Below are 15,322 nucleotides of genomic sequence, written 5' to 3'. Positions count from 1 at the left end.
ATACACTTGAAACGTCAAATTTGACAGATAACAATGTACCATCACTGAATACACTTGAAACGTCAAATTTGACAGATAACAATGTGCAATCACTGAATACACTTGAAACGTCAAATTTGACAGAAAACAATGTACAATCACTGAATACACTTGAAACGTCAAATTTGACAGATAACAAGGTACCATCACTGAATACACTTGAAACGTCAAATTTGACATATTACAAATATCACATTAAATATTTGTGTTAAACGTCAAATATTTCATATGTTTTCTCCTTCTTTTTTTCACATGAATTCGATTATCAAATCGGTTGAAATTCTTTTTGAATCTAGAGACCGCATTCCAAAGATTTGCAAACTACTAGAATACAAATTTAAACATACCAAAAAAAAACTTTCCAACTGAAAAATTACAGCAATTTTCTTTTTTTATTCAAAATTGTTTAATACACGTAAGAAAAACGGTTCAAGTTTGAACAGATACGAGATGACCTCGACACAGTTCTTCGTGCGTTCAGAAAAAACATAACAGAAAATTGTTCATAAATATTTCAAATATTAACGGCGCAAATACGTTTTCACTCTTAAACAATTTTTTTCCAATGGATTACGCCGATAGATAATTCTATTGATATATTGATAACATTCCGCGATAAAAAAAAATAATGCAAAACTGATGCGACTATGAGTGAGAGAGCGAAAATTGGCACAGTTCTAAGCGCCAAGTTCTATGACACTCACTAAATTTAGTCCAACACAAGTAGAACTATAGAAATCAACAAGACTTTTATCGATAAAAGAAAATATTATTAAAAAAAAATGCACTTTGTAATTTGAACTCTTCGCGATTTTTTTTTGTTATATCAGAAACATCAAACAAACCGACGATAACTCGTACATAAATTACGTATCTTCACTGTTTTTTTGATATTAACTACAAACAAATGAAACATTGACTTTGATTAATGAATAAAATGGAAATTTTCCAAATTCGACTTCCAAAAGTTTATTTTCAATTCTTGTCGTATTTTATAAATATTGTTTTGTTGACTCAAGTCCAAAGTGAGTTCAGATTTCGCGATTGAAATTAGCAAAGTTATCTTTCGTCGAATCGCACAGACAATATTAGTATAACAGCTAATTGTCGTCTGCTCCTGGAGATAATCTCAAAAATAGAATCTTAGTCAGAGAGAGGAGAGACGAGACGAGACGAGATTACGCAAGATTTTGCAAGAAGAACTTTCTCCGCATTTCGACTCGAATCTTCTTATCTCGATTGTGGAGGTTACAGTTTTCGTGATAACGGGAGGATCGAGCCCCCCACAATGTGAACGAGATCCATTGATAATAGTCGATCGAAAACCGTTCCAAAACGATTAACAAGAACGAAGAGTTGAAGAAGAACAACAAAAAAAAAAGTGGTAAATATCATCATCAATCGTTGATGATGAGCGTGAATTAAGTTCAATTGCCTCTTTTGTTGAAGTGCGTGCATCGCGGATTCGTTGTAAACAAATTAATAAATTAGTCGGAACTGTGTCAGGAAACTGACTGCTAGCTTCGTTCAGTCACGTACGTACACTTGACGCAAATTCCAATTCAATTCTCCATCAAATCTGCGATTTCCCCCGTTACGTAAACGAATATATAAAAAGAAAAAACCGATCTGATTCACACAAAAAAAAATTATGTAAATAACAATAGATAAATTGCGCAATGATAACGTTTCGGTTATTACGTAAGAGATCATCGGACAATTCGGATTTGCATCTTTCGCGATCGCTATCGGAATTACCTTGGGTTCACGCTTACCAGTTGCTAAGCAGCGGAACAAAGCTTATTAACTATTGTCATGGTAATCAGGCACAGTCTACTGTCTTTTAAGTAGACTTTTGTTTACTAGGAATTGACGAGAAACAACTGAAATGACCAGACAAGATTTCGTTTCGAAAATATTTTAGTATTAATTAATTTCCAATGCATAAATTGGTAATAATGGAATAATTTTCACTATAAATCGTTCGAATCTTAAAAAAAAAATCTGTTACATAATATAATTTTTCATTACTAATTCTAAATGTATCATTATCTAATAGCGATAAATTATGTTTTTTTTACCTAATCGATGTTTATTGCATGATTTTAACAACCGTCGATCAATTTCAAATTTCTTTGTAAATTGTTTCAAAAATAAATTTTAATGTTTTTAACCTAACTAATTTAGTTTTTCTTTTTTAATAAAATCAATAAAATTTTTTTAATATATTTGTTACATACATTTAATCACTGAATGTTTGTTGTTTTTTTTTTCGATTCGCACGTGTTTCAACAACAAACGTCGCCATTCGATAAGAAACAAATGAAATTGAAGCTAATAACCAATTGACACAATTGCAGGTCAATCAGACTCACCTCCAAACAATTGCAGCCATTCATAACACGCGTTGCTAAGCAATTTTTTTCTATTCAAAGCGACCCACCCACACACAGCAAATCAACAAAACAAGAAAAAAATTTGCAAATTGAAAAACTTTAAACTGAAACTCATTAAGATAAATTTATAGAGAAAACGCACAAACCAAATCAAATTGACGTTTTACATAGTTTTGTTTCTCTCTCTGCTATAAAAGTTTCGTCCTTGGATTTTCTTACACTTTTTATTTTCAAATCGCTTTAACGACGTTGCGTAATTCGAAGATCCACACGCGTATGCATTTGAAGAATGTATCTGATAACGGACTTCAAAGCTATTCCATTGACAGGAAAGAAAGAAAGAAAAAAAACGAACAATACCGACAATTGATTTGATTTTTGTCGAGTCGGACAAGCGAAAATTTATGCAAATGTCGATAGATTTGCAGACAGAATTCAATAATATCGTTAAATAAAAGCAATAAAACAGGTAGATTGAAATTATATACGCGAAACTCGTTTTGGTTGAAAATTTAATGAAACGGGACAAGTTTAGTCTGCAAATTTTTACAAGTAAAAGAAAATGTTTTAACTAAATTAAATTACTGGGAATTACTGGTGTATACGAATATTTTGAGTATTTCCTCCTTTATAATTTACAGAGTGTTTAAAAATAGATGAGAAGGTCATCGAGAATATTTATAATATCGTAGGATAGAAATGCAAATCATCTTTCTTTTACTTTTATTCGTTTCCATTCATCGAAAGAAACTATTTTTAAATCTTTCCACCTTACTTATTGCAGGATCAGTTGTGCGGGAACACAACGGGAAAGAGATGGCATCCGCCGGGCGGCTTTTGTGGAACGCCTTTCGGGTCTATTGGAGGGCGATCTTCGTCATAGTCTTTCCTCTCATCCTGCTTCCAGTCTTCGTAGTAAACAACATCAAAGCTCTGAGATGTCTGTACGTCGTCCTGCTGATGGCCGGATTTTGGGTAACAGAAGCTTTACCACTCCCGGTTACAGCTCTCATTCCAATGGTAAGACATATAAAACTTAGGACCTAGATCATTGCCTTGTGGTACTACTTGTTTAATTTCAGGTGCTGTTTCCGCTGATGGGAGTGTTGGGTTCGGATGTGACGTCGCTTTGCTACTTGAAGGAAACCAACATGATGTTCGTTGGTGGATTGGTGATAGCCATCGCCGTCGAGCATTGCAATCTGCACAGACGCGTCGCGTTGTACGTGATCCTCTGGGTGGGATGCAGCCCCAGGAAACTGAATTTCGGACTCGTCGCCGTCGCGATGTTCGTGTCCATGTGGATCTCGAACACGGCAGCGATTGCGATGATGTGTCCGATCATGGAGGCGACGCTCAAAGAGCTGGAGAGTCAAGGGATCGGGCAGCTCTACGAGAAGGACGAGGTCGAGAATGGTGACGTGAAGACCGACGGAGAAGCTACCGTCAAAGTGGAGACTGATGGAGCGAAAGCAGTAGAGCATCGGGAGACGAGGAGACCCAGCAAGACGACAATCTGTTACTTCTTGAGCGCTGCGTACGCTTCAAGCATAGGTGGCCTTGGATGCATCGTGGGCAGCGGTACCAACCTCACTTTCAAAGGTACCGCATTTCAATTATACCGAAAAAAATTAAATTAATGTTATTTCATTGTTTTTCTTCAGGTATTTACGAGACCCATTTCCCTGACAGCCCGACCGGCATCGACTTCACCTCCTGGATGTTCCTGAACGTGCCCATAATGCTGATCACCATGTTCCTCTCCTGGGTGTGGCTTCAGTACCTCTTCATGGGTCTGTTCAGGCCGAAATCCGAGGACGCGAAGAGGGTTCGCGTCGGCCAGCAGGGAGAGCTCGTCGCCAGGAAGTTGATCCGCCAGAAGATGGACGACATGGGTCCGATGACCTTCCACGAAATAGCAGTCGGTCTCTGCTTCATCCTCAGCGTTTTCCTATGGTTCTTCAGGAAACCGCAGTTCATCGCCGGCTGGGCGGAACTCATCACCGAGCACAAAGTCCAAGATGCTACAGCGGCACTGATCGTCGTGATGCTGCTCTTCGTGATTCCAGCCAAACCGGATTTCATCTGGATCTTCAGCAAGGACAAAAGCAAACGCCCGGTCGTCGCCTCCCAGGCTTTGATCACCTGGAAGGTGGTCCAGGCTAAACTGCCGTGGGGTTTGATCTTCCTCCTCGGAGGAGGTTTCGCTTTGGCAGAAGGTTCCAAAGAGAGCGGCATGAGTGAAATGATAGCGGAAAATCTGCAAGGAATCGTGCAACTTCCGAAATTCGTCGTTCTCGTTATAGCCTGTCTGATCGCCTCCACTCTGACCGAATTTTCGAGTAACGTAGCGGTCGCCAACGTCCTCCTTCCAGTCTTAGCGGAGATGTCGAAGGTGGCCAAATGGCATCCTCTCTACTTGATGATGCCGGCAGCGCTCACCTGTTCCCACGCCTACTGTCTTCCAGTCGCGACTCCTCCTAATGCCATAGCCGCCGCTCCCTGCAACATCCCGACCAGGGAAATGGTGAAAGCCGGTCTCGGTGTCACCGTCATCTCTCTGTCGGTGCTCTTCCTCATCTTCCCGTTCTTGGGACAAGCCATCTACGGCCTCGACGAGTTCCCAGCTTGGGCCAACTAAATGTTCGCGCAACACAAGAGAAACGAATGAATGAAACTCCTCAGGGCAGCATATTTTATACTCAATAGTTTAGTATCGATTGGCTGCTTGGATCTGAAACAAGATGGACAACATTTCCTCCTCCTCCTCCTCCATCATAGCTTTCTTTTTTTTTAATTTTTCATTTCGTTTAACTCCAATGGAAGACACGAAAAAAAAAAACAGCATTTCTTTAACTTAGAGAGAAAAAAAAAGATGAAGACGAAGAACATCAGGGGACTTGTATTTATGTTACTTAGTAATTCAAATTTTATTTTTTATTAAATATAAGATATTAAATTTTATACGTTTTGCATTTATTTGCCCAACACCTTCTTTCAAAACTAATAACAATAATATTTTTTTCATTTCAAAAGCAGAATCTAGTAGTAAAAAGCAAATTTGGTTGCATACTAATTTCATTCTTTTTTTTGAACTAACTTGAATGATGCAAATCAAGTTGCATATCAAACAGAACAAATATTCAAATTTATTTTTCTTGCTTTCAATGAAGAACTGTTGCGAACATCTCACGATTCAACAAATAATTAAAATTTCCTAATTTCATTGAATTCTCAATAAACTAAACGAGTTTTAATCGACTGTTCATTGGTCATTTGCATTTTTGTTTTGTTGTTTTGTTTTCTTCTTAATAATAGAAGAAGAATAAAACAAAAACATGTCGGAATATGAATAAACAAATTGCAGTCCGGATTGAGTTTTATAAGCACACTCGACTCGTTCGCGGATTTCTGATGACCTAATGAAATTTAATCGTCTCTTCGGATATTTGCATTTATTCTCGCCAACGATTTTAAACGCTATGAAAATCGCATCACAGAATTTGCAATTTTATCAATTCGAAATTTGTAAGTTTTACAACTTGATTTCGTGTAAATGTGTGCAAAATTCCAATCGAATGTTTATTCGAGATACTAACATGAACTTGGATCCAAGAGATCTCGACCTCAAAATCCAATCGAAATCGTTTATTTATCCGAATCGAATCGTCGTAAACAAAATACGTTCTATTTATAACGTACCGGAAACGTCAACACTAATAATCAATACCAATTAGAGTTGCCACAGAAACGTAAACATCATTGTTTCGTTTTATTTTTTATTGTTTCTATGACGACGACGATATTAAATAATAATATTATAATAATAACAACCGGTCTAGAGTGCTAACTAGAAATTTAACCGTGTGCAGATTCAAGTCGCCGGATGAATTACAGAATCAATAAATTATGTTAATATATGTGAAAACGACAGCAAATGTCGAATTCTTGCAGACTTTGCTCATCTTTCTGAATCTTTTTAATTATTAATATGTTTTTTTTTTTTAAACTTGTTTTTTTTTACTTGTCGAATTAATTTGACAGAGTTAAAAATAAGATTGAATCAGAAACAAACAAAAAAAATGGGAAATATGCATTTCCAAAAGTCTGAAATCGCAACTTTTCATAGTAATAGTAGGTTGTGATATAGTTTCTATGCAAAATAAAACAAACAAAAAACAAAAGGTGTGTAATCTAGGTGGAGGACCATATGGTGCTGCAGAGAGTAAAGACAGAGGTGTTGGTTGTTGCGAAAAGCAGCGGTTTTGTTTTGTTTGTTCCTTTATTTTCTTATTAATTATCGTTTTCCTGCGTTGTGTTGAGTTGAGTCGAGTGGCGGAGCGAACAAGCGAACGAGCGACCGATACCATTCCATTCCGATTGTGAACTGTCGCGTGACGTAACCAAAGACCCCGTTCTTCGTGTGTCGGCAATACCGACACAACCGACAACCAAAGAGAAAAGAAAGAGATGCATGCTAGTGGGTATTTGTGTGTGTGTGTTTTGTATGAGAAAAAGAGAAAGATATAATGAAATACAAAACGAAATACACAGAAAACAGAAAAAAAAAGATGCATAAAGACACAGAAATATACAGATACAACTAAATATGGAGAATTCTAAAGAGAAAGAAAGAAAGAAATATACAAAATAAGAAATGTAAAGAATAGAAAAAGAGATGAAATTTGACTGTAAATTATATGAAAACTCTATTAGTTACAAATATGACAGACCATACATTGGAAAGCCCAAACATTTAGCTTTAATTTGATTGCTCATTCATCTTTGTATTGTATATAGTTATTGAGGAAATTGATCATTTGTAAAGATACTCGATTTTTCGAAGCTTATAAAATCGTTTTTTCAACTTTGACTGTAAATTGTACGAAAACGCCATTAGTTACAAATATGACAGATCACACATTGGACACTTCAAATATTTAGCTTTAATTTGATTACTCATTCATCTTTGTATCGTATATAGTTATTGAGGAAATTGATGATTTGTAAAGACACTAGATTTTTCGAGGCTTAGAAAATCGTTTTTTCAACTTTGACTATAAATTTTAGGAAAACAGCATTAGTTACAAATATAACAGACCACACTTTGGAAAGCCCAAACATTTAGCTTTAATTTGCTTGCTCATTCATCATTCTATCGTTCATAGTTATTGAGTAAATTGATATTATATGAAATATACTAAATTTGTATCAAATCAAAGGAAATCGATTGAAATTTTAATTAGTATGCTAAATCAGTATAGAATTACAGTTTTCACGTTTTTACGGAATTCTTTGATAAAATTAAGTGAAAAGAAAGAAGGAAGTAGACAAAATTATTGAGAAAATATGTGGAAAAAGAAAAATGTAGGAACAGTGAGAACAAAAATTGATTGAATTATCATTAAGTAAATGATGATGTATTGGAAATAATTTGAGTATATTTACAATTTCTGATACTGTTTGCATTTCTTAGATAAAATACAAAAAAAAATATAATATACACAGAAATGCTACAATTACGTAATTCTTTATAGTTGTAGAAAGAAAATGATAAACATTGAGAAATGGGAATATTAAAGTGATATTTTAGAATTACAGAGAGAAAATTAGTGTAATTTTCTATATTTTTCTGAAGAGAAAAGAAAATGAAAGAAATATTGAGAACTAGTAAGAAATAAATGTAAAGAAAAACGGTGAGAGAGAGAAAAAAAGAGAAGTGACGATGATGATGATGTAGGTGAGGTAAAGTGGAGAAGAGAGAGAGAAGAGAAGAAACAGGTGTTCAAGTTTTGTACGTAAGTGTGTATTAGTGTTGTGATCCATCCAGGAGGAGATCGAATCACCTCACCTCCTCAGAAACGAGTTGGCCGCTTCTCTCGTCGTCGTCGTCGTTCGCATTCAGTTGTTCCGTGACCTTTCACCAGGAGGGAACGAGGCGAGGCTCACCTCACCTCACCTGAACACACCATCATCATACGCTCTCCGCGTGCCGCGTACCGCAGAGAGTAAGAGAGTGTGCGAGAGAGGAGGAGGAGGAGGAGGAGGCTTGTTGGTTAGTTGGTTAGTTGGTGGTACTCGCTTGCTGTGCTCGCTTTTGCCTTCAGCAACAGTTTTCGTTCGGTTTTTTGGTTCAGTCGGTGGGAAACGCGCGACGAGAAATGAGTCCATTCACGAAGCGCAACAGCACATCGAACGCAACAACGCAAGAATAACATCGAAGTTAAAAAGAAAAGAAAAAAACAGAGAGAAAGAAAAAAAACTCACGAGATTATCGTCAAAGAGCAAACAAAAAAAAAAGTGAATTAATCATCGAATTTGGACGCAAACGGGACGACAATATGGTAAGCGATGTGAACTTAGTGAGATTCGAATTGGGTTAGTGGCGCGAACGAGAGCGCGCGCGATTCCAAATAAAAAAATAGACTTCCTTGGATAGATGAAGTTGGAAAAGGGAATGCAACGAATACAAAGAAATTAGAGAAACAAGAAGGAAATTGACGAGAAACTGGCTTTTCCTTCTTCGCGTGTCCTCCGCGCGCGCGCGAGTGAGAGATTGTATTCACACGCGAGAAGAGTAGAGAAGTAACAACAGGGTTACTCGTCCGACCATTCATCGATAGCTCCTCGCGATTCCTCACATTTAGAACTCTATAAATATCACCGCGTCAACCCTCGAACAAACCAAAAATAACATCATCCACATCCCTTCAACTACATTTTTTTCCCTGTTGTTTCTTCAAAACGAAAACTTGAGTTTCCTCATCGATTTATTTTCCAAGCGAATTACGTAAATCTTTAAAGTTAAATGAATAGATATAGATACGTTGTCTATCTTTACGTGAGAGCTTGTATCGGCTTTGCAAGGTGAACTAGTCGCGCGATGTATTAATAAATAAATAAATAAGAAAGAGAAAACTACAAAATCTCCGTCTTCGTCTCGATCTTGCGACATACACACAACACACACGCTCCTTGAATTCTAAACAACAAATTTCCTTGCCTTTTCATGAAACGCGTTTTCTGCATTCAATCTACTACGAAAAAGAAAGAAAACAACAAAGATAATAATTCGCTATAGATTCGCATCGATTTATACTCTTAAACATCATCGCGTTACATAATTGATATAACTTCTATTGCACATAGAATTACTCTCAATAATTGATCAATTAATTTTTAAATTACTGAAAGTAAGTTTGAAAAATGTTGATTTTAGAAAGAACATTTGAGATATTTTGTTAATAATTTATCAATTAAATAAAGAAACGATAAAAATTTCAATAAAACATATGAAAAAATTGCTTAAATAAAATGTAATATTTTTTTTGTATTAGGAAGAAAATTTTATTTCATTTTTCTAATTAATAATCATATGAGAAAGAAATTGAAATTTTTTTGTTACTTTATGAAAGAAAATGTTTCGAATTGCCACATATTTTCTTCGTTGCATAATTAACGAAACTATTATTGTTTGTGGTATTTCTGCTTAGAAAATTACACAATCTCTGATTGATATATTTTGTTGTTTTCTTTTAAAACTTGTACAATAAGTGCACGTCACTCCTGCAATTAATATTACTTAGTAATTAGTAATTATTGATGAATTCAAATAATCTGTTTTTTCAATTAAAACATTTAATAAAGTTAAAAAATTAATGGACATTCCTTAACAAATATTTATAATGTAAAGGAAGAATGTTTGCAAGAATTAAGTTTTTTTCTACAAGATTTTTGTTTCGTTTGAAAACAACAAAAGAAATAAGAAATATTTATTAAAAAATCTCCTGTAATTTCAACTGCATTCATGAAAATCGAAATTTTCAGTAAAACCTAACACTGTACAAGAAGTTACTGAAAATTTTGTTTAGTTTTTTCAGACGATCATTAGAAAAATGTTTTTTTTTTGTTAAACAAATTTTTTTTTTAATTTTAATTCTGATTTGAAAATCTACTGAAAATTGCTGAAAAAAAACACTTTTTCAGACGATTTTTAAAACAATTGATCAAATTAAATAGAAATATTTGTTTAAATTCACTGTACATGAAGTTACTGAAAATTTTGTTTAGTTTTTTTCAGACAATCATTAGAAAAATGCTTTTTTTTGGTTAAACAAAAATTATTTTTTAATTTTAATTGTGATTTTTTTGTATTTTGAGAATTTGAAAATCTACTGAAAATTACTGAAAAAAACACCTTTTCAGACGATTTTTAAAACAATTGATCAAATTAAATAGAAATATTTGTTAAAAAATCTCCTGTAGTTTCAATTGAATTCATGAAAAATAGAAATTTTCAGTAAAACCTAACACTGTACAAGAAGTTACTTAAAATTTTGTTTAGTTTTTTCAGACGATCATTAGAAAAATATTTTTTTTGTTAAACAAAAATTATTTTTTCATTTTAAATATTATTTTTTTGTATTTTGATAATTTGAAAATCTACTGAAAATTGCTGAAAAACAGCACACTTTTCAGACGATTTTAAAACATTTGATCAAATTAAATAGAAATATTTGTATAAATTCTCATTTCGAGTTTATTGAATTATCGATAACGAAGTGTAAATCACAAATGTTTTCAAATTTGTTAATTATTGTTTTGTTCCCAGTTTGTTAAATCAGCTGTAACCGTTTTGATCGCGCTGGCCGTGACGAGATTCGCGTCCGCAGACAGAGAACACAAAGTGAGTGAAAAGATCGAAGCAAAGATTTGGCAAAACGTTAAACTAACTGAATGCGTGTTTTAAACTGTTTCAGGTTCACAACATCGTTTTGTATCCGGAGAGACACTCTTGGTGCCAGACGACGGCCATCAAGCAGATCGTCTCGAAACCCGGCTACAAATCGACGACAATCGACAACAACGTGTGCGTTGGCGCCTGCTACAGCTACAGCATTCCGAGAACGCAACCCGCGGAACCCGGAGAACTGATAGGCCCTTACTGCGACAGCTGTCAACCCTTAGCAACGCAATGCTACCACGTAAATAACACACCTTGACGTTGACGTTGACATTGACGTTGACATTGACATTGTCTTCACTGTAATTCACTTCATTTTACAGGTGACTTTGACGGCGGATAGAGAGAACACGGATCCTGCAAAGATGACGGTTCAAAAGAGGGTGCAGATCATAACGAACTGCAGCTGCACGTCCTGCAGTAAAATACAGACGACGGATTGCGAAATCGCCGATCAGAGCACGTCGGAATTACCCACGAATCTCTTCGCTCTGCTCCATCCCAATCGCACCGAAATCGGAATCGCGGATGTCCCAGAACTATTGAACCTATCGCCGCCGACATCGCAAACCCAAGGTCACACTTTGCTCACGCCGAACGCGACCACGGATGAGCAACGGTACGAGATCAATTCGAAATTGATTCAATTACTAAAGAGCATCCAGAATCAAGAGGAAGACGAAGACATTTCCAATTTGAATTACGATAGGTAACAAATAAATTTATATAATATAATTTACGTTTTAATGATGTTTTTTAGAGAGCAATTGAGGGAACTTCTTGATATAATCGAAGGTTCGGAGCATCGGTTGAGCGATAAGAACTTGATGGATTTCGTCAACTTCGTGAACGTGCACAATTCCGAAGATTTGGAACTGGATTTGACGCGATTGAAGGAGGTTTTGAATACGTTCATGCAGGAGGATCTGGTTGGAAGACATCGCGAATTCGGTTTGGGTAAGAACGCGGACGTTCAGGGTAAGAAGTACAGCATTCCGAAAACACCGGAATCTCATCTGAAAGGTAACCATCATTTCGGGATGGGCATCAAGCGTAACGATCTGGAGGAAGGACCTGACGTTAAAGCCAAAATCGAATCTCCGGGTGAGTTTGTCAATAGCGAAACCAAAAAAAAATTGGTAAACTATAAAACAATCGGTTAGGTCATCACCATTTGGGCGAAGTGCAAGAAGTCGGTGTCCATCATATGGGACATCTGATCCACGGCCCACACAACAGTCTCGTTTTAGTACCAGACGATCCGAAAGTCGAGGAAAAATTGAACTTGGATTCGGACGAGGTCAGACCTAATCACGAAGGAGTCGTCATCTCTTACGAGAACCACCACAAACGCACACCCAAGAAATGAACAACCTCGAACGCGAAAACCTTTTTACCAATTTACCAAAAAAAAAACAAACAAAAAAACAACTTTTTATCTACACTTATAATTAGAAATTTTGAATTCCATAATCTTTGCAAATTTTCAATTTACATTTTAGATACATATGATTATATTTCATTTTTTTTTAAGTTCATAATTTAAATATGATAATGAAAAATTTTCTAATCTAATCACTTTGTAAATAGCGAATTTAACAAGTACAAAACGCGATTCACGTTTTTTTTTCTTTGTTTTCTCTTTTATTTTGTTTTTTTATATATATAAAAGTGTGTAGAATAATTGTATTATTATTGTTTAATTTAATTGTACTTAATAATTTACGTAGTGTGCGTTTCTTTTTTTTCTTTTCTTTTAGTCTTTATTATTTGTTTAAATTTTATTTTATTATTGTACTTTTGGCTGTGTGCTGAATCTTAGTCAAAAATTTTATTTTATTTTACTTATTTTTTTTTTGTGTAATTACTAATGTTTTATTATCTTTATTATTATCTTTACATATTATTATTGTTGCAAATAATTTGCAACAATTTGTTATTTGATTTTAAAATCTTTTATCAGTTTATATTATTATTATTTTTTTTTAAATACACCTATCTTTTTTGTTATTTCATAAAGTTTATCTTTATTATATATATATATATTATATTATTGTAAATTTAATATATTTCTACACCTGAATTCAATTTTATTTCCATAACATTATTTACTTCCGTCAAATTATATAAGAAAAAGCATTACTTCCATTATTTTGTATATAGATTAAAGATCAAAGTTTGCTGTTTTAACATATGTCTTTGTTGTTCCTCTAAAATGTTTTTAAAATTTTAATTTTCCTTTCCAACTTAAAATTCATTACTTCTTAACTAATGTAAGTATAGTATTCGTGTATAGTTGTTAACTTAATTTTTACGAGAAATTCGTCTTCAAATTTTAACTACTTTTTATGGAGTTTATGAAAAAAAACATCATAGCGTGCTTAGCAACCACATAACTACTACCGTCTCAAGCAACCGTAGCGTTCATAACAACCGAGTAACGTCCTTTGTAAAGATAATTGATCTTATATAATTCGCTATAAATTTCGTATTACCCACGATTAAATTTAGTCAATGTTCACATTGATGAACAAGTTGTGAATAAAAATTATACGACATAAAAATTGATACAACAATACATAATATAGTTTTTTTTTTGTATTTTCTCCCTTAACTTAAGTTTATAAAAATCGTCATAGTGTCCTTAGCAACCCCATAGCGTCTCTAGCAACTCCGTAGCGTCCTTAGCAACCCCATAGCGTCTCTAGCAACTCCGTAGCGTCCTTAGCAACCCCATAGCGTCTCTAGCAATTCCGTAGCGTCCTTAGCAACCCTATAGCGTCTCTAGCAACTCCGTAGCGTCCTTAGCAACCTCATAGCAACCGCACAGCAACGATACTTGTTTTTATGTAATTCATTATGAATTTGATACAATGAACTAAGAGAGATGTAAACATTTTATTAAACAATTCATGTTTAGAATGTAATTGAATTAAATTGCTAATTGCAGGGCAATTAAAATGTACGTCTCGAGAGACGAATTGCAGCAATAAAAGACTTAAGTTAAGCTAAGTTATATCTGTTCGGTGTGTTGGATCATCGAAGAGGCGCCTTTTGATTATGTGAAAAGTAACTTTCTTGCTGCGAATTCCCTGTAGTATTTAGTAGTAGTAGTAGTGGTAGTAGTCACCTAAGAGAGAGAGAGAGAGATACGTTCGGCGCAGCAACAAATTCCGCCGAGACTCCCAACTTAGCCGCTACTTAATATTTGACTTAAGTGCGCGAGAGTCGCGATCCCAGTTTAGTGCACGTACGGCCTCCTCCGTAATGAAAGTGAACGGACGAACGATTCCTTCGCATACCGTTAATTTGCAAATCGACTTTCAACCAAAATCAATAGCAACAACAACAACAAAAAATAACTAACAATTTCACAAATAAAACAGAAAAATCAGCACGAGATCGGGGGTTTTGTGAACTGACAACACCGTGTTTGTGGTGATAACAGAGAGAAAGATAACGAACTGCAGTAAGTAAGGTAAGGAGATCATCGCTCCGATCTTATAGCAATTAGTCAATTAAGTGCACACAATTAATGAGTTTTTATTAACCGTTTCGTCTATTGATCCCGTTTCGTCCTTTCGCTAATTATACAACAACACCAACGAGAAAACGGGTTTTTTTTCTTTCTTTTTTTTCGGATTTCGCTCGACCCAAAAATCTCAACATCCAACAACAAAACAACAACCGAAAAATAAACAAAACAACAACGAAATATCGCGTATCTCAGATGAATTCTCGCCACATGTCTCAACAAGTTTCATCAAATATTTCTGAGCTCACACCTCAATTCATAAAATACATTAATAATAGTGAATTATATTGCATTATCGGGTTTTTCGATTATCTCGAAGCGATAATATGTCATCATTCTTCAATTGGATTTCTATTTTATCAACTCTATATCAACAACAACAACAACATAAAAAAGCTATATAATTCACGATTTTCAAACGATAATTACAATTTGAAACAATTGAACGCACCAATGGGAAAAGCGCAATTTTGATAATTACCAATGTGATTGGTCGATTCGTAAAACGTATGCTTCGTTAAAACAACCAATGATTATTTACCTCATACATATACATTACTTCATACAGCGAATTTGGAACAATTGATGATTTCAAAAGCACCAATGGGA

At 34.8% G+C, this 15,322-nt stretch overlaps 2 protein-coding genes across 2 annotated transcripts in view; both read left to right on the top strand.

The window, feature by feature from the left end:
• The window catches only part of LOC108561953 (protein I'm not dead yet), an 11,682-nt gene extending 6,283 nt beyond the window's left edge, over positions 1-5,399 (top strand). Inside the window, exons 2-4 of the mRNA XM_017920108.1 lie at positions 3,220-3,455; positions 3,518-4,037; positions 4,100-5,399. Coding sequence (XP_017775597.1) covers positions 3,252-3,455; positions 3,518-4,037; positions 4,100-5,076 — 1,701 coding nt within the window. The 5' untranslated portion in view covers positions 3,220-3,251 and the 3' untranslated portion in view covers positions 5,077-5,399. The remainder of the gene's footprint in view (positions 1-3,219; positions 3,456-3,517; positions 4,038-4,099) is intronic.
• Positions 5,400-8,342: 2,943 nt separating this feature from the next.
• LOC108561954 lies at positions 8,343-12,635 on the top strand. The gene is made up of 6 exons (XM_017920109.1): positions 8,343-8,779; positions 11,047-11,121; positions 11,195-11,419; positions 11,502-11,887; positions 11,939-12,282; positions 12,342-12,635. The coding sequence occupies exons 1-6, from the start codon at positions 8,777-8,779 to the stop codon at positions 12,545-12,547; spliced, it is 1,239 nt and encodes a 412-aa protein (XP_017775598.1). The 5' UTR covers positions 8,343-8,776; the 3' UTR covers positions 12,548-12,635.
• Positions 12,636-15,322: the final 2,687 nt, after the last annotated feature.

The sequence above is a fragment of the Nicrophorus vespilloides genome, unplaced genomic scaffold (genome assembly GCF_001412225.1).
Source record: "Nicrophorus vespilloides isolate i.1.1-1 unplaced genomic scaffold, Nicve_v1.0, whole genome shotgun sequence".
Lineage (NCBI taxonomy): Eukaryota > Metazoa > Arthropoda > Insecta > Coleoptera > Silphidae > Nicrophorus > Nicrophorus vespilloides.
This window is presented reverse-complemented; position numbering and strand designations above follow the sequence as displayed.

Coding starts and splice junctions, on each gene's coding strand:
- LOC108561954 (XM_017920109.1), top strand. Junction 11,122..11,194: donor CCGCAGACAGAGAACACAAA/GTGAGTGAAAAG, acceptor AAACTGTTTCAG/GTTCACAACATCGTTTTGTA. Junction 11,888..11,938: donor TCCAATTTGAATTACGATAG/GTAACAAATAAA, acceptor GATGTTTTTTAG/AGAGCAATTGAGGGAACTTC.